The sequence below is a fragment of the Neopelma chrysocephalum genome, unplaced genomic scaffold (assembly GCF_003984885.1).
Source record: "Neopelma chrysocephalum unplaced genomic scaffold, ASM398488v2 Primary Assembly neopelma1_24, whole genome shotgun sequence".
Classification (NCBI taxonomy): Eukaryota; Metazoa; Chordata; class Aves; order Passeriformes; family Pipridae; genus Neopelma; species Neopelma chrysocephalum.
In genome coordinates this window covers 3,620,980-3,640,309 of record NW_020897693.1, presented here as the reverse complement: position 1 = coordinate 3,640,309, position 19,330 = coordinate 3,620,980, and the positions used below count along the sequence as shown (strand labels likewise).

The following is a 19,330-nucleotide window of genomic DNA, read 5'->3' as shown; positions in this document are numbered from 1 at the left end:
CGAATCTTGTTTTCAGCATCTGTCCCCTGGGAAACTTTTTTGAATATGGGGTTTAGCATCTGCTCAAGCCTTGCCATCTGGCTGGAGGGGGTGGGGATGGCTCCTGCTTTTTTTTTGGTGGGGTGGAGAGACTACTGAGCTCATGGCTACATAGAGGAGCTTAGTGCCTTCCTTACGCCCATTCTGAACAAAATTTCAGCAAGGTTCACCTTACAGGTGAAGCTAAAGCATGGAATGGAGTTGAAAACCCGGACTGGATTTCTCAAAAATACGGAACGGATTGGAAAACCCGGACTGCATTTTTCTGGCGTACGGAATGGGGGGGAAACCCGGAATGAATTTTTCCGGAGACTGGATTAAAAAAAAAATGAAACGTTGGACTTGATGATCTCAGAGGTTCTTTCCAACCCGGCTGATTCTATGATTCTATGATCATAAAGACTAAAATGGAGTTCCGTATTTTAAGGAAAAAAATCAAGTCAAAAAACTGTATAAGAAATTAAGTCTTCTTCTCTTAATGCTATTAAAAAAGTTTTCTGGCAAAATTTTGACATATCTTGGTGGAGTTTGTCTTTTTTCCTAACATCAGCACGGCTTGCACCCCACGCCCATGATGAAGTGAACCCAATGCCTCCACGCATCCCTCCTTCCTCGCCAAGCCGCTCGAGCCTCTCCGAAAGCGCGGCGCGGGCTTTCTGAAGGGAGGGATTTTCGCTAAAACAACGGAATCGCTCCGGACGTTTGCCGGCCCGGGGGTGGGGTTCGGTTCGGTTCAGCTCGGGAGGAGCGGGTGGTGCGGGCGGGCGGCCGGTGCCGGACGGCGGCTCCCGCGACGGGGCCGTTCTTGCGGCACCGCAGCTCCCGAGGCGGCGGGCGAGCGGTCGGCACCGCAGCTCCCGAGGCGCCCCGGGCCGTGCGGTCGGTCCAGCCGGGTCCGGACCGCATCTCCCGAGGCGCCCCGGGTCGTGCGGTTGGCCGGCTGGGGCTGCACCTCCCGCGGCACCCCGGCTTCTTCGGCCGGGACTGCATCTCCCGCGGCGCCCCGCGGCGGGGCGGGGCGGGCCGTGCGGCGGAAGGGGAGCCGCTCTCGTCGGCGGCGGGGGCAGCTCTATCCGGGCCCTTGGCGCCCTCCCTTCCTTTCGCGCCGGCGGCCGCTGGAGGCGGCGGGTCCATGTGCGCTCGGCGCGGCCGCGGCTCCTGCCCTCCGCCCCCCGCGCTGCCCCCGCCATGGACCCCAGCGGCATCATCGAGGCCCTGCGCGGCACCATGGACCCGGCGCTGCGCGAAGCCGCCGAGCGGCAGCTCAACGAGGTGAGGGCGCCGCCGGGCCTGGGCCGGGGCCGCGGCGCTGAGGAGCGGGGCCGGGGCCGGCCCGGGAGAGGGGGAGCGGGGTGGGGACGCAGAAGGTCCCCCCGGCCCCCCAGCCCGTCCCCCTCGCGCCCCCGGGCCCTTCCCGCCGGCCGTGTCCCGGCGGGCGCGGGCCGGGCCCGGCGCGCATTGTCCCCGCACATGGCAGCGGGGCCGGGCGGGGCTGCTCGGGCCGGGGGGCAGCGGCGGAGAGCGGCCGAGGCCTCCGTGCCTCTCCTGGCGGGAACGATTCGCCTCCATTGTCTTGGCGCTCGGCCGGGAAAAGGGTGATCGACGGAGGGGTGTAAACCCGGCCTTGGTGCAGGCCCGCGGTGGCTCAGGCTGGACCCAGCCCTGCGTGGGACTGTCTAAGGGACATCGGCCTGTGCGTACGGAAGGCAGGAATTTGTCAGCGGGGAAGGAGGTAGCGAGATCTACATCACTTTACGAGCAGCGGAGCCCGTAAGAGTGGCCTGGGTTGAGTTCGGAATCAAATCTGGCAGACTGGCAGTGTTTGGTGTTCCAGGTCCCCTGGACTGCGGGTTCGGCTGGGCTGCCGAGGTGGGTGTGCTTTCTGGGAGTATATGGACACGTGCCCAGGGGAAAGACAGGGTTCCCAGCCCAGGTATGTCATGCTTTTAGGCTGCATTCACGTGTCAAACCGGGATATAACAAAACCAGCAGGTCCTAGTTCCACAGGCTTCAATTTTGGAAGAAGATTGTATTTTTTTCCACTTAACCTCACCTGGCAGGGGAAAAACTTTATTGATAAGACACAGCCATGGGACTTTTATACATTTGGAGAAAAAAAAAGATATTCTAGTGTTTGACTCAGAGAAAAGGTGATCTCTTGATGGAGGTGGTGAAGGATAAGCCTGTGTGGCAGCTCATGTGGTGCCTGTAGTTGGCCTTTTCCGCAAGCGTTTTTCTTTGTTGCTCTTAAGCAGACTTTGGCCCTGATGATACTAATTTAATGCAACAGATGTTCGGCAGAGCTTAGATAAAGGTGGGCCAAATGTTCTGCTGACAGTGGAGAAACTTTCAAAAACTGAAAGTATGGCTTCTCAGATTATAAAAAAGTGTAATTAAGCCAAACTCTTGCATGTCATTTAATAAGTGAATGGAAAATAAATATTGGGTACCTTTGAAATAGATAGCTGTAAAACTACTCAATGATTTATTGAGGTTTATATAAAGTAATTGTTGTCTTTTCCATAATTCTGTTTAAAAGAATGTTAGTGTTTGTTATTTAAATCAAAAATTAAAATAACGTAATGGCCTATAAAGACAGTAATATGTATGAAATCTTAAGCTGGCCCCAAAATGCATTTTTTTGCATGTTCAATGCATGTCTATATATAGTAACTCGCTTGAAATCTAGTTATTTTCTGCAGGTACTGAGTTGCTGAAGGTGCAGGAAATTACCTTCACTGCCAGTTGAGGTCTTCAGCAAATGGCAAACTCTTGCATAAAGGATCGTGCTGGCTTTTGTGTGCACTTTGGAATCAGAACTCCATGGTCTGTGGTGTACTATACAAGTGCTAAATTGGCATAAAATCCAAATATCTGTGCCCCTTTAAAAACACCAGATGTTACTGAACCAGCGTGTAAGAATTCGTTGTTGTTGGAAATGTGGCATCACTAATCTTTCACAGATATTTTGTGATAAAAAAATTTGCTAAACCCTAAATCTGCAAGCATTTGTGCATACATATAGCTTTGGTTGCGTGCGTGGTCTTGGTTTTGCATAGGTTTGTTGAAGTCAGTTATGCATTTGTGTGCAGGATACTGGTTTAAATTTGTTGAATGTTAGGGCAATTCTGTTACCAGTTATTACAGGTATGCTGGTCTCTTGCCCCATAAAGATGAGGTTGTAACAGAGGTGCACACTGTTCTTGCACGTGGCCAGGCTGCACAAGTATTTTTATAGTTTAATAGTTGTCCTTGGTTGACCTTTTAGTTTACCTTTAATTTGTCAGAAGTGCCTCTGTTGAGCTGATGAGTCTGGTTTTCAGCAGGATGGTCATTTTACCTTACCAGAAAAGAAGGTGGTTCAGTCAGTAATTGATATTCCTGATTATCGGAAGAGTTAAGTATCTAGATCTGTCTTCATCATACCCTATCAATCAACAAAGTTTCCACTGACTGGAGAAGGGGTGTATGGTTCTGGATTTGTCCAGGCTATGTTATTTTTCTTTTGACCTTGGCTAAGTCATGAATTGTTCTATGCTTAATTTCTTCTTTCACTAAGTTTTATCAGTTTATATTGCCTGCACATAAAATGCTGTGAGAACTTTAAGAGTTCCAAAGCAGGTATTCCAGTCTCTTTGGCATTACTTTTCTCACTGTGAAAAGAAGTTACAGGGAATGAGACCAGTAGCTCTTGTGTCCAACAGCTTCTCTCATTCTGGAATTTTCAGCTGATGAGGTACCCTGAGGTGTTCACCCATCTCTGTCCCTGTCTTACAGGGGAAAGCTGTGTTTTACCAGGGCTTAGAGCCAAACTCTTCAAGTAAGCTACTGGAAAGCAGCAAGATGATGTTGCTGCCTTTTGAGAAACAGTCTTTGTACTGCATGTAAGAAGTGTTTCTCAGAAATAGTGATGAAAATAGATACTTTAACTATGCAGCGATGGAATGACACTCTGAAAATAATATACAGTGTTGTTTTATCTTTTAATATCAACATATTTGTGAAGGTGCAGTTGCTAGATATTATTTTCCTTGCAGGTTTCTTCTTTGTAATTCCAGGGAATTTATGACTTAACTGTGATGTATGTCTTGTAAGTCTCTGAGATTAACCTTGTTGTGTGAGCTATTAGTATATCTTTTTAGACTAACAACCCAATTTTTGTGTCTGAGAATGTTTAGGGAAAAAAAAGAGCAATCCCCTATAACTCGCCATTTTTTTAAGTCAAAGCCTAACAGAGTTTGTTTAGAAAAACATTATTCTGATGCTGTACTGAGAAGTGCCTTTCAGAAGTTATGTTTAGCTTTTTTATGTTCTGATATGAGTGACAGGGAAAGGCAAAAAAGGAAATCTTGTTGACTGGTCACCATAGCCATCAGTTTAACAAAATGCAGTTGGGCCTAGTTCAGTGCCTTTCACTGCCTGCTTAATAGATACAAATGTCATAATGATGGAGTTATTATATTAAACGACTGGACTCTAAACTACTGAGAGTTTTGGAGTGAAAGGTTATCAAAGGGGAAAAAGGAAGCTGCTTCTTACACAGTGCCTTTGAGACAGAGCTTTCCAAATGCTGAAATGCTATGGATACTTAAGGCCAGGTGATTATAGTGTTACCCCCATCGTTAATTTTTTGTTAACCTTTTCTAACTTGGTCTTCATGTATGACACCTGTGGCTCCATATTGCAGTGTGAGAACAAGAGCAGAGCTTGAATTTCCTGGCTTTGATTATCAGATCATGGGTTCTCTTTTGAAGTTGTTAGTGTGACATTTTGTCCAAAGTACTTAGTTATTTTCATTTCCCTTATAGAGATGGAAGCCATCTATATATTTTGGTGTGTGCTAGATGAGAGATGCTTTGGGAAAGGGTGTTTTTAAGCTGCAGGTGGCAAGGCTGGTCCAACACCAGGAATCCCCTTGGGGGCAGTAAGGAACCAAGGGAGCCTTGTCTTCATTATGGAGAAGTTACGTTCCTGATGCGAGTTCCCCAGCACAAGGTAAAATCTGAGCAGACAGGGCCACTTGCCACTTTCTCATGACTTAGCAAATAGTTACTGTGTGTGCTTAGCAAGCCTCTGCTTGGAGCACATTCCTTTTTCCGAGCAAATAGTCTTCCGAACTTGCAGCCAATATTGTGATGAAATGAGCATTAGGGAGATTTGCAAGATCTGATAAGTGCGTGTGTATCTTTTGTGGACATCCAGCTAGGTTTGCATATACATTGTAGCTGCAGAAGAGGTGGCAGAACTGGCTTGCAAAAACCTCAGGTCAGAATGACTTCCACACCTGCTGAGTTCTTAAAAAGGAATTGAAAGAGTGCTACAGGGCAGTTTGATGATTTAGCGTGGCCTTACAGTTCCTGACCTTACCTTTCTATAAAAAAACCAGTTTCAGCTCAGTATAATAGTTATGTGCACCCAGTCCTGTTGTGGCTAAGATCAAAAATTGCATGTAGATTTTTTTCAGAATTGGAATGATGGAGATGCATTGCATTTATATTTTTTTCAGCTACTTCACTTCAAAAATTTTGGCCTTATTCACATGTGCTACTCTGAATAGCTTTATAAGTAACCTGAGGTTCTAGTTCAGCAACATATAGTAAGTATTGTCCTTCTGCTTTGCTGTTTTGGCAACAATAAAGGAGGTACCTATTGTAATGTGCCTGTATGTCAAATACCTGGTGTCTGAGAAGAATGCATGGAGGTCTTCTTACCCAAGATGAAACCTGTTTTTATGATTTAGTAACATACAGGTTTTGTGTGAGATATGAATAGTTCTGGTATTAAAGATGAATGTAACATACTTTAGCGAGTATCATTACTGGAGGAAAAGTGCTTTTCTGTGTTGTAATTAACTGTCAATAGTTCATATACTGTGAACTGGTCTCTTTAATGTTGCCTTCAAACTTGATTTCTATTTTAGGTTGTGTGTCTGGTATGTCACTGTTCTCAAAAGTCTGTTTTAGCACATGTCTAGCAAACCAACTCTGCTAGGAAAAACTGCAGAGGAATATGCAGAAAGATTGTATGTTCTGGAACAGTGATTGATATTAACAGACAGTGGTGCAAGGTTTGTGGTCTGATAGAACACATTCCTCAGCTAGCCAGGCTGCATAGCAAAGATTGCTCTTGGGAAAAGTCCCTGAATTCTCTGGCTCTTAGACAGCAAAGTCATACCAGTGACATGGCATGTTGGATGATTTGTAAGGGGGAAGGACTTGAGATGAGTTTTGGTTTTGTTTTTCTTTAAATGTTGAGTTACATGTTGGAAAACTGACTTTGTGACAGAACTACTTTTTAAAAAATGTCCTTGTAGTTCTCTAAGGTTAATATTTATTTTTAAAGGGTATTTTTAAACAGAGAGCAAGAGAATAAAAGACAAAGTTTTACCAGAGTCAGAACTTTTAGAAATTGTTTCTGTGCTCCAGGCAGTTTAGAGTATGTGATATCCTGATTTCCCAATGCTAGAGCTGTGGGACTTCTGTGTACAATGATAATTCTTGCCTGTGGCTCTCACTGAAGTGGCATCAGTGCACCTGATTCTTCTGGAGACTGAGGTGTGCATGGGCCAGCAGAATCCTCCACATTCAGATAATTCCTTGGTAGGCCTTTAGTTAATCTTCATTTGTAGCTTACCTTTAGTATAGTGAAGTGTTCTGGTTAATTACATGCACTAAACCCAAAAGCAAGTATATCTGTATATTTTTATAAAATACACATATGTACAATATACCATATTTTTATAGAATATGTACCTAAAATAGGTGTTTTTTTTAGTATAGTTGGTTTTTTTTAGCAGTGATGTCAGTGAAGAGGAGCATGCTGTCCTGAGAGGCAGCCCTCTTTGGGGAGTAAAATTATTGAAGATAAAAAGAGCTGAAATGGATGTGGATTCAGTATTTTTTAGTAATATAGATACAAAAAGACACCTGTCTGGTGTCTTATTTTAGGTTCAGGGCTTTTTTTCCAGGTACCAGTAAAACATTGGATGTTCTTTTTAAGAGTAAAGCAGAGCAAGGGAGCAAGTGACCAGTTACTGTAGTACCTGGGATTTCACCAGTCAGTACACACTTGTCTTCGTGGAAATGTCCTTACTTCTCCCTACATTTTTCTTTCTCTGGAATCACCTTCCTTTCAGTGGCTTGGGGAAAGGAGGTCATTGTAAAGAGTGTGGAATTCCTTTCTTTTCCATTTAGAATGCATAGAAGTGTTAATGTAGCTCTGTGTGAATTTAGATATTAACTGAATGGATTAAGAGGAGGCTTTAATTGGCAAGTACAAGGTATTTTACTTGTGCTACCTTGTATTAAAAGCACAGATTATATCTGGTCTGAATCTGCTTTGAACCACTAAACCTGATAAAGTAGCTCATCCTTATGACTGGTGTCTGATGCTTCAGATGTTAATAAGGATGATACTTGTAAGATTTAAAAAAAAACCCAAACAAAAAACAGATAATGGTATAGGTAAGATAAGGTTTTGGTCCTGTCCTTTAAAACTATTTATAGTTCAAAGTGAAAATGTATTAATTCCACATACTAATATAATTTATATTTCTAGGGAGCTTCTGTAGCTTGCGATAGGCACTGACTCAGTCCTGTCTTTTTAAAATGAAGGAAGGATTGTTCTTTGGTATTTTATTAAATTTCAGCGTGTGGCAGTTTTATATACTGCTGCCTATTTTTTGTTGCTTTTAAGACATGAGATTCTTTTAATTCCATTTCTTTTGTTTTTCCCATTAGTTTCATGATACTTCTTCAGCCTTTCCATATTTGTTACTGAAATTACTAGTTCTTATTAAATCAATGGTGGTCATTTATCATGGAAAAGAGAAAGGAATCCTTCTTATTTTGACTTTGCAAACATGAAATACATGGTGAGATTTCACTATAGAAAAGGTATCTGTTAAATTTATAGTCCTTGTGGAAAGACAGCAGTTTGCTCTTTTAAGTCCATTTTATGGAGACTGATGTGACCTTATTTGTAGGTGAGTTAAAGGTTGTCGAAACTGAAAGCTTTCTTCAAGTTCATAGCACGTTAAGTACAGGAGCACTTCCGCTGACATTAATGTTAAACATATAATTGAGTACTGTGCTGAAATAGGCTCTGATGTCATTTGGTATGTGTTGTGTCTATTAATGTGACTTAAGAAAAGAAGGAAGGAACTTAACGGACCTGGAGCTCGTAGTAGAAATAAAACCCAACAAGTAAATCTTATTTTAAATTTATTTATTCAACCATTTCTTGACAATTGAAAACTAGTGCTGCTTTTTTTTTTCCCCTCTCATTTGAAAGTGTATTTGCTTCTTCTTCAGGACTTTGGGGATACCAGAGGCACGTGGGTCAGAAAGACGGGTGCTCATATTGCAGTGTCACTTACTCCCAGTTCATCAAATCACACTCTGCAAATAAACATTTTGCTTGGAGCAGGTGCCCATGTTGCTTCTGGGGAGTGTAGATTTGTAATGAATGTGTTCAACAATGTTTTAACATTTTGGGGAGATTCTTACGTCAAGTTCCTTCTTCATTTAAAATCTGTTTTAAATAACAGGAGGTAGAAAACAAGCTATACTAAATCAAATCTTAGTACAAATGTCACGTCCCAGGCTGTCCCTTCTACACTTGCTTATACTGGAACATATAGGAGATACTTGCTAGGGAAAAGCTGGAGAGAAGATTCTGGTACTGTAGGAGTGAGCTGAGCAGTGTTACACACTTAGGAGGAATGTTGACATAATTTCATACTGTCAAAAGAGCTTTTGGTCCTAATAAAAGAATAGAAAGACAATTCCTGGTTATTTCTCTTTATGATATTGATTTGCTGCAATATCTGAGACAGCCATTTGTTTCTGATAAATAAATACTGTAATTTCAATAGTTCTCAAAGTATTCACTTACCTGCCTTATGTAGGGAGTAATAAACTGAGTAACAAGTAGGTAGGAGGTGTTCTCCTAGGAGTTTAACAGGTTAAATGATGTGGATCTATGCAGTTGTCTGATAGGGGAGCTGCAAAGAACATAGGAAACAATACTGACATGTAAGTGAAGATAAAACAGAAATATATCTTGGCAATTTGAATCATGGAGTAATTAGGTTAGAAGGGAACTGTGCATGTATCTGGTCAAGCCCCAAGCAAAGCTGTTTGGAAGTTAGATGATGTAAATTGGGCCTCGTCCAACTGAATATCTCACAGAATGAAGTCCCATAGCCTCTGTGGACAGGAGTTTCAGACCTTGGCCTCCCTTGTGAATTTTTTTCATGTGTGTAAAATAGAGATTTCCCACTGTAACTCATGTCCATTGACTCTTAACCTTGAGAAAAATTATGTTGGCTTTCAGTTAAAAAAGTAGAATTAATTTTTAAGGATTGCAATTCACTTCTGCCAGTGAAATTAATTTCTTAATTTCTTAATTAATTCTTGTTGCTTGGAGAAGGTGGGTAAAGGATGCCATAATAATGTTAAGGTTTGTTTCCTCATATTGAAAATACAACATGGTATTTAATGCATCAATGAAATTTCTCATTATTGTAAGAAAACAAACACATTTTGTTTTCTTTGTAAGTGAACTCTTGCAAATCCTTGGGAAGTTGCTACTCTGGAGATGTGTCCCTGTTTGGGTCTCCCTGCTATTGGTTTGCCCTTGTGTGGGTCTGCAGACAGTGCAGCAGTGGTCCCCTGAAGCTGGTTTTTCAGAAAGAACTGAGTTGGACAGGCTTGCTTAAAGTTGGGCTTAGTTTTAAAACATACTTACCATCTGTTTCTTAGCTTATTATATAATGAATTCATACCTTGCTAAAGGTCACAGTAAACTTGCTGCACTTGGGTTTTTCTGGCTATTTAGGTGGTCTTGTTTCAAGTGTTTGTTCTGAATGGGGAACATATTTGGTGACTGTGAAGGGCTGATTCCTGGAGCCTGTTCAGTGGTTTCTTCAACTCTCTTACCTTAAACGGTAGGATTTTTCCTCCCCCCGTGCTGTCTTCAAAATACAGTGAGCACGAAACTTTGGAATGCTTTGGCTGATTAGCTGACTCCTGTGAAACTGTCTGAGTTGTTGGTATCCTATTGATTGCATTACATCATTATAAAGATATTGTAAAACTTAATGGGAGTATTCTAAAACTTAAGAAACTATGACTAAATGGTACTCTTTTTTTTTTTTTTTTTTCCTCTCTGCAGGCTCATAAGTCAGTGAACTTTGTTTCAACCCTGCTTCAGATCACTATGTCCGAACAACTGGATTTACCAGTGAGACAGGCAGGCAAGTTTCTGAGTGTTTTTTTTCTTTGTATCTACCTCAGTGGTGCATACACACAAGTACACATGCAGATACTGGTAAAGAATTCTAGTGGTTTTAATCTCAAACGCTCAAAAGTTGGGAGTTGCTCGAATTACAGTCATCATGAGCTATTATCTGGCACCATACTCTGAACAGAGAAGACAGAAAGAAAAGGTGTCTGGCTCTTGAGTGATTGTTCCCCTTTATCTCTAGTGAATAATGGTCTTTGGGGGAACAGAAAGGTTTATGATGCTGATACACTTGGTCCAAGGAGGTAATTTAACCTTGTACTGATAGTGCTAATGTTTTTAGCATATTGAGTGGAAGAAAACAAATCATGTCTCTTGGAACCCTGCTTATTTGCACGGGAGCCATCAGTAAAATTGGATGTTTAATATCGACAACTCCAGACACCATCTTAAAGCTTCTATAAGTACTTGATAGAGGTTTTTAATATGATACTTCAGAGATTTTTCTGACTGGTCAGGAAGTGTGACCTTGATCACTTACTTGAATTTTCCATGTAGTAGACTGTTCTAAGCTGTAGCATAAGCTTAGCTTGCATTTTTATCATATTGTTTGGAGGTGCCGTTCAGATGATGACTCAAAAAGGTTACTGCTTAACATGTATAAAATGCAATAAAAGGGGAAGGTTTGCAAACAACCTCTGAAATTTCACCCTCCTCCTTGTGAGCCAATTAAAACCCAAAGCATTCTGTGGAGAGTGGGGATGGCTCATACAAGGCACAGCTTACAAACAGCGTGTGTTTGCAAAGCAATTAATGGCATGATAAATCCCACTGAGGGCAGACTGAAGTCTGCATCACTTCAGTCTTGTAATATCACAGATCTGCTGAGTGTCCCTTAACCTCTGCAGACACTTTCAGAAACCCTTTGGTTTCTGCATCTTCAAAAGGTGCATATGAGATTCAGGAAAAGAAGTGGCTTTATGGATTTGTATGTAGAATTAGATTAATAGTAACTGTTATTAGTTTGCCATTTGAGATTTCCTGTTGCATTGTAGAAGTACTTTTCTGAGTGCTGTAATTTATATTCTGCCACACAAGCAGTTTGGATTTGGTTGTCATATGGTAAATGGAGGCATTTGTGCCAGCAGCCTGATTGCTACAAATTGATGTGGCCCATAACCTTGGTATAAAGGAGCTCTGTTTCTCTTTAGCATTCGCTCATCTATCACAAACTTAATTAGATTTTTTTTGCTTACGGGGGATGTTTGAGGTCATCATTAGCAGTGATTAGCTTTGTTTTAATGAAAATACTGAGAAAATAATTATAAAGGATTTTCCAGAAGTGTGTTGCTAAAATGTTCGACAACTATTTATCTGGATCACAGATATGAGCAATACTTTAAGTATTTTTATATGAAAACACATTCTTTACAGAACTAAAAATACATCACAGTAAATGGGTAAAAGAGTATCAACTTAGTAAATTATTAGGTTAATAATTTACATGGTTTATGTATTTCTCCTACTCAGAAATGGTCAATGATTTAGTAGTTTCCATCAGTTTTGTTTTAATAAAGATTTGTTTGCAAGATGTGTGTTTGTTTTGTACTTCAAACGGCTGTCAGCTGATTTGCCACTTTTGTCTCACAGGGGTTATCTACTTGAAAAATATGATAACCCAGTATTGGCCAGATCGTGAAACTGCACCAGGAGAGATCCCACCTTACTCCATCCCAGAAGAAGATAGACATTGTATTCGTGAGAATATTGTAGAAGCCATTATCCACTCTCCTGAGCTGATCAGGTGAGCAGTTTTAGCCTCTCTATGAATTGCCTGTGGATTCTGACTGTTGGGTGCTAAGCATCATTGTCATACACTGTGTATCCCAAGCATAGAATTAATGTAGATGGAACAACAGTTTTCAGCTTGTGTGGCATATAGAAATGTAAGGTTCCTGAAATGGAGACTATGAAGCAGAAAGTACAGAACCTAAATGTTCCAAACAAAACTTAAAGTTAAGTCTAAGTATGGACAATAGTCACTGTTTAAACACTACAAGAATATTACTAAAATAATAGTAGTAACTGAAATTTAATTGTCGTGCCTTTGATTTCTAGAGTACAACTTACTACTTGCATTCACCATATTATCAAGTATGACTATCCTAGTCGCTGGACTGCAGTTGTGGAGAAGATTGGATTTTATCTCCAGTCTGACAACAGTGCTTGTTGGCTTGGAATTCTTCTTTGTCTTTATCAACTCGTGAAAAACTATGAGTAAGTTCTTTCTGCCATAAAACCCAGCAGAATTATTATATTGGTGTGTATTCTTTGTGTTCTCTGTGTATATTGTAACCATATAGAATTGTCTGTGGGACTGTACAAAGGTGATGGAAGTCTAATTTTAGCAAATATTCTTAAATACTTGCTATGCAGATGTTGACTCATGTATCTTCTCCACTAAAAATTACAGAAAAATTGCCTTCATTAAAGGTTTGAGATCAGAAAAAGAGAGTGTTTTAAAGCCTTCATCTGGTAGTTGTTTTTAGGGATCGATAGCAGTAGGAAAGGCTGCTCAAAATCATGACTTTTGCAGACAGTTATTATCTAAACCAGGTTTAAACAATTTGCACTCAAGTACTCGGTGACAATAAACATATGAAAGTTTCAAAGTGTGAAATCTTGAATGTCAGGAAGCTCAGAATTAGTTGCCTGTCTTTGGAATGATGACTTTGATAGCCTCATCCAACCCATCAGGATACTTTTATCAAAGCCCACTGTGCTCTTATATCAAGGCATTGGGCTGGGATACGTGAATGTTCTTGGCTTGGTATCTGTGTCTGCTCAGAGCTTTAAAGCTGATGTTGCACTTTGAGAAGCTGTGTGGGGCTTGGCTGCTGCTGCCGTGTAGGAAGCTCATTTGAGCTGGGTCACAGAAAAGTACAGTCCTGGAGCCAGGGAATTGTAGTAGTGGAACTGATGGAATCCCAACTTACTCTTTTGAAGCACTGGTGTGCATAACGTTTCTGTTTCAGGTATTTGATTTACAGTGTTACGTTGAATAATTTCCCTGTATAATGTAATGAATTTTACATAAATTAGTGTAAAGCAGGTGACTTCCACTTCCTCAGTAATACTTTTATGGGAATGCTACAAAGACCTTTGTAATGTGGGAGTTTCTTTAGTGGCTAAAAATTGCAAGTCCTGCTAGGAAAGGAAAGCAGACTAATTTCTCACTTGATTTTCTGTTTAAACATCTTGAACCAAGTATGCTGCAGAGATCTGTGAGATTTAAATCATGAAGTGTTCACTGGTAGTGTATTATGATGATAGCAGTCCTTGTTTGGAGACTGTGCTCTGATCTGAGCACAGTCACTGTGATCAGCTAAGGTAACGGGTGTGTCTGTAGTTCTTAGCTGATCAAACACTTCAGCTGAGGTCGGGAACTGCTCCTGCTTGTTCAGCTTTCTGGTGAAGTCAACAGGGGTCACTTCCATGTTGCAAATCACGTAGGAACATGCACATTTCAGTGTATAACAACTGCAGGCAGGTCTCTGTAAAATTTGTTAATTCAGTATGTACCTATTGAATATTTTTTTTTCTTAATGTAAATATCTTGGGGCTTTTTAACTTTTTTTTTTCTCCAAATTCAACCAGCAAGATCAAATGGCTGCTCTTTGCACAGCCACTTCTGGTCTTTTTTGATTGTGTCTTGTAGAAATTAGAAACTGAGTTTTCCTAAGCAACATTTAATTTAGGTTTCTGTTTCAGAAAATGCATAGAAACTGTATTATTGAACAGGATTTTGGAGCTCAGTGTTTTGTAGTAGTTTTTACAGAACATGCCATCTGGCAGCAGGTTGAGCAGTCTTTTATCATATATATTTCTGAAAATTGGCACTGTTTAAGAAGCTGAGCATTGATATTTAATATTGGTGACAAGTCTACAAAAATTTTGTTTGAAAAACAAACCAAAACCAAACCAAAGCCCAATCCTGTAGCCCAGAAATGTCCCACATGAGCCCAAGAGTATGACAGCACTAATTGCTTAATCAAAAAATAAAGCTGTACAATCTTAAAGTGATATTTTACCTTGTTGTTGTCATCACCAGTAAGGATAAGATCCTGTTCTGCTGTGGTAACTCCTGAGTCAATAAGGACTTTCTTGTTTTAAGGTTAAAACTTGGGGCAAATATTTCAAAATGCAGCTTTGTTTCCTTTCAGGAATTTTGAAATGTTTGAGAAAGGAAATGGAGCCTTGTTTTCAGCACAGGCAAACTGTTGGAGTGTCACCAGCACAGGAGGGTCTGAGGCACTAATTCAAGGGTGGTTGCAATCAAAGCCTGCTCTGAGTCTGCCCCATATGGCCTTAAAGGCTCCCTTCTCTGTCAGGTTGTTGGATTTGGGCAAATCAATAATAAGATATGTGAGAGACATCAGTGGTAGACTGAGAGACTTCACAGTTTACTTTCTTCAATGTCAGTGAAGTGATCTAGCTCCTGCAAATATTTTGAACTCTGATAAATGTATTTCTCAACTGTAGTACTGTCTGGCCATAGCTTTATTTCAGATTCTGTAACAAGAAATGGCTGGGGGTCTTTTTTAAATCATATGTTGTTACGAACTGTCATATAACCTACTTGTGTCTACACTGGGGAAAGATGGACTTTTAAAATTTGAAAGCTACCTGATAGATCTACAAAACTAGTTTGCTCTTCTCTAAAGGTACAAGAAACCAGAGGAGCGGAGTCCTTTGATAGCTGCAATGCAACATTTTCTACCAGTTCTGAAGGATAGCTTCATTCAGCTCTTGAATGATCCATCAGATCAGTCTGTCCTCATCCAGAAACAGATTTTCAAAATATTTTACGCCCTCGTCCAGGTAAAAAAATAAACTTTTTACATACTCGATCAATAATTTAAATTAAAGCATTATGCTTTTCCTTAAAATAGTAAGTGACACAAATATTACAATATTAGATTACATCTGAATCATTTCCCTACTACTCAGCTCTCTGAATCACAAGTTTCTGGTATGTTTGATTGTCTTGTGCTTTTACTTTTGTACAGTGCTATTCCTGGTTGGCATTAGATAGATACAATTAGAGCTTGCACATGCCATCCTCTAAGATAGAGTGTTTGCTGGAAAACCAATTAGAAAACCAGTTTTCTAAGGACAGATTGTGGAGGCCAGCCTACATAGAATTTACCAGTGTAAATAACCAGTTTGGAATGAAACTGTTCATATGCTGTTTAATGCTTCAGAAAATTGGTGTAACATCCATTTAAGTAGTGTTTTAGCATTGCATAAAGAAAACTAATTGGAACAAAGACCTCTAGCACCTTTGAAGACATTTAGGATATAGGCTTAGGTTGTGTTAAATTCTTAAGTATGATTTTCCAGGTAAATTGCTAATCTTTCACGATAGCTAAATGTAGGCAAAGATTTGAAAGCTAAAATTCAAACTGTGAGAGTAACATAAATTATTTTTAATTGCTTTATAATAAATGTTCTTTTTATTTTATTTTTTTTAACAAGTATACATTACCTTTGGAGTTGATAAATCAGCAAAACCTGACGGAGTGGATAGAAATCCTGAAGACTGTTGTTGATAGGGATGTACCAGCTGTAAGTGGCTTTTGGCTAATTACCTCTTTAAGCTTAAATATTTTTCATTCATTAGAATGTTAGAAACTTTAACTTTTTATTTCTGCATTCTTTTTGCTCTAAAGATGCCCATAAAATTAAATAAACAAAAAAAATTAAGCTTAAATGGAGTGTTTTAAACTTGACTAGGCAAATTTTGAAAATAAGTAGCTTGTATGGGAGTTCTGTTGTTTTCAAATTGTAGCAAAACTTATTTTGTCTTCTTTTTTCAAAAACTGAATGACCATTTACACAGCATATATTATGGGACATATTTTTAGATATGCTGTACTTCATACTTATATTAAGTTAAAAGTGCAAATGGCAGGTTAAAAGCAACATATAGTATATAGTTGTTCAAATTACATATAATTTGAACTCTCTGTGAGTAGTTGTTGAATAATCTTTTTCTTCCTAAAGGAAACCCTTCAAGTTGATGAAGATGATAGACCTGAGTTGCCTTGGTGGAAATGCAAGAAGTGGGCTTTGCATATCTTAGCTAGGCTTTTTGAGAGGTATTTTCTCTTCCATTTGTATTAAAAAAAAAAAACCCAAACAAATATTCAAGTCAGTAATGTTGCTGCACCCTTGAGTTCACATACTTACTTCTAATACTAGGTATGGAAGCCCTGGCAATGTTTCTAAGGAGTACAATGAGTTTGCTGAAGTGTTCCTGAAAGCCTTTGCTGTTGGTGTTCAGCAGGTAAGAAACACTAAATGGAGGGGTAGTAGGATAAGTTTAGATTCAGTAGTAATTTCTTCTTTATTTATTTTCTGAAAAGGCTTCTTGCTCTTCTTCACCATTTTTTTTCAAGCACATTGGTATGGAGAGCACTGATGTCTGTGGGTCAAAATAAAAGAATGATTAAAGAAACTATCAATCCACTTGCCACTAACAAGCCCTCAGATGAGCTTCAGTCAAATGCTACCAATTTTTTCCTCCCTGAAAGAGATGGGTATAATATTTATGTGGTGTTGTTCACCTTCAGATCTACCTTTTTAACTCTGATACAGTTTTTCTTTGACTCAAAGTCAGTAAGTACCAAGCTTTCAGCCTTCTGCAAAAGCCTGATCAAGCAGAGGCTCACTTACAAACAGGTTAAGTCTGATGGTTCCTTTCCACTCGTCTCCCTGTTTTGGGGTTATCACTTGTGCTGTGTTTTAGGGTCTGTTATTTAGAAAGCATCTTTTGGACTAAAGCAGTTTCTAAGCTGATGTATGAATGTTATGCCAAACTGTCCTTGATTTACCTTTATTGGAGTAATTTCATGATTCACAAAGTCCTGACAGATGGCAGCAACCTACAGGTTTTTCTGAAGAGACAGAATGGATTGGTCGGGCAGAAATTGTCATCTCCCTCTCTTGCAGTGTGTGTGTTTAAAGTCAGTAATTTGAACTTTTTGAACTGGCAAGGAAGTTCCCTTCAGTGTTGGGAAGTTTTTTGATCTGATACTTCTTTAGTTCTTTTGAAAGCAGTTTATTTATAAAAAAACTTCAAGTAGTTTTTGTAAAAGTTCCTTGTATTTGGCTCATAAATACATTTATTTTAAGGTGATTAGGTTGTAAATGTAAATAAAATATTAATTTATTAAATTATTAAAATCTCACAGAGAAGAATGTTTTCTTCAAAGCCTTGATCTGAATCAGAAGAACAGTTCTTCAGTTTGTTTTCTTACCTTTATTTTCTAATGAAATTAGACTATAGGACTTTAAAAGGAGAAAAGTAGGGAAAATATCTCCTAAATACATGTTTTTTGAAGGTCATCCAAAGTGCAGAAAACATTTTCACATTGAGTGTTAGGAAATATATCCCAACATTCTACTCAAACAAGTGCTGTCAGTGTCACCTTGTGAAGTGCTCATCTGTCACCTGTAGATGACATCAGACAGATAATTATTGCTTGTTCTTTAAGGCCTCACTGGTTGCTTTGCTCTTCCAAGACAAAATGAAGTTCTGACAAAAGGCTATGGGCAAAAGTAGTCTTTGGAAAGATAAATTTAAACAGTTTGACAAAATACTTTGTCTTTTTTTCTGCATTCTCTTTGAATCAAATTTGATCCTTACTGTTACTGCATCTAGGAAACACTAAGAATTCCGGTATTTTAAGAAAACCCTGGTTGTTCCTTAGCACTGTTACAGAATTTTATTTTATTTGCCCTGGAGCATCCATCCCATGTCCTGCTTTTCCTCACTGCAATTCTTAAACCTTTTTTAATCTTTTAGTATCTTTACTTAGTGCATCTAAATCATGAAACTGCTCAGATTTGTGAAAAGAGAGGACAAAACCACTTGTCCTAAGTAGCATGGCTGCGAAGACCATTTGTTAGGCCTTTGCTCTCTCCTCATTTCCAAAGACTGTTCCCCATCACTGCATTGACTGTCGATGTCTCTGGACTTTTTAGTGTGGGGTTCTGCTACATGGGAGAATATTTCTAAAAAAAAAAAATGAACACAAACCCCCCAAGGAACCACATTCTTCTCAAACTGGACCTTCTTGTATAAACACTTCCACAAAGAATATATATATTAAATTCAAGTTTGCTGAAGACTTCTTGCATTACCAGTACAAACCTCCCCAGTGAGCTGTAATTTAATTACTAGCCATTGGTCCCATGTCCTTATTGTGGAGAGCCATGGACTTTTAACAAAGGTAAATCCCTGTGAGTAGTTCTGCATGCCACCTCAGGAGAAGAATTTGAGGCCAGGAAGCCAAAGGAAGAGGCTGGCTGATCATTCTTGACACACATCCATTCTTCACTCAGCATCATTGCTGTGAGGCTGCACATAGGCAAGAATCAGCAGACTGTGGGAGTGTAGAGTGTTTGACAAATCCAGTGGCTGGGTGTGAATTTCTGCCCCTCAAAGAGTGGCAAGATGGAATAATAAACCAGGAAAGGGCCCCTGGGGTATGGTGGTGATGAATTAGTATGTGTGGTTTATCTTATTAAAAGATTGTATTTTTAAGATGTGCACGCAGCACCTGATATGAGCTGCAAATTGCCTTATAAAATTAACAATGACATTTGGCAGAAGGATTAGTCAGTACTCATTTTAGTCTAATGAATAAACAGGGGGATTTTGCTCAGTTTAGGGGGGTTCTTATGTAGGCTTGTGAGGGAGGGTAGAATTGTGGTTAAAATGGTCTGTGCTCAGGGTAAGCTATTGATAAGATCTGATTTTTCTAGGTGTTGCTGAAGGTGCTGTATCAATACAAGGAGAAGCAGTACATGGCTCCCAGAGTTCTGCAGCAGACGCTGAATTACATCAATCAAGGAGTGTCACATGCAGTCACCTGGAAGAATCTGAAACCTCATATTCAAGTAAACCATTTTTGGAGTTTAATACTTGGTGACTCAGTAGTACATTAGTCAGTCTATTGTACAGAGTTTCTACCCTTGC

General features: G+C 39.8%; 1 protein-coding gene across 1 annotated transcript in view; it reads left to right on the top strand.

Moving 5' to 3' along the window:
* Window positions 1-867: 867 nt before the first annotated feature.
* Window positions 868-19,330, top strand: part of IPO7 (importin 7) — a 35,032-nt gene continuing 16,569 nt past the window's right edge. Inside the window, exons 1-9 of the mRNA XM_027700393.1 lie at window positions 868-1,311; window positions 10,216-10,297; window positions 11,935-12,088; window positions 12,403-12,561; window positions 15,009-15,165; window positions 15,823-15,912; window positions 16,351-16,445; window positions 16,549-16,633; window positions 19,117-19,251. Of these exons, the coding sequence (XP_027556194.1) occupies window positions 1,228-1,311; window positions 10,216-10,297; window positions 11,935-12,088; window positions 12,403-12,561; window positions 15,009-15,165; window positions 15,823-15,912; window positions 16,351-16,445; window positions 16,549-16,633; window positions 19,117-19,251 (1,041 nt within the window). The 5' untranslated portion in view covers window positions 868-1,227. The remainder of the gene's footprint in view (window positions 1,312-10,215; window positions 10,298-11,934; window positions 12,089-12,402; window positions 12,562-15,008; window positions 15,166-15,822; window positions 15,913-16,350; window positions 16,446-16,548; window positions 16,634-19,116; window positions 19,252-19,330) is intronic.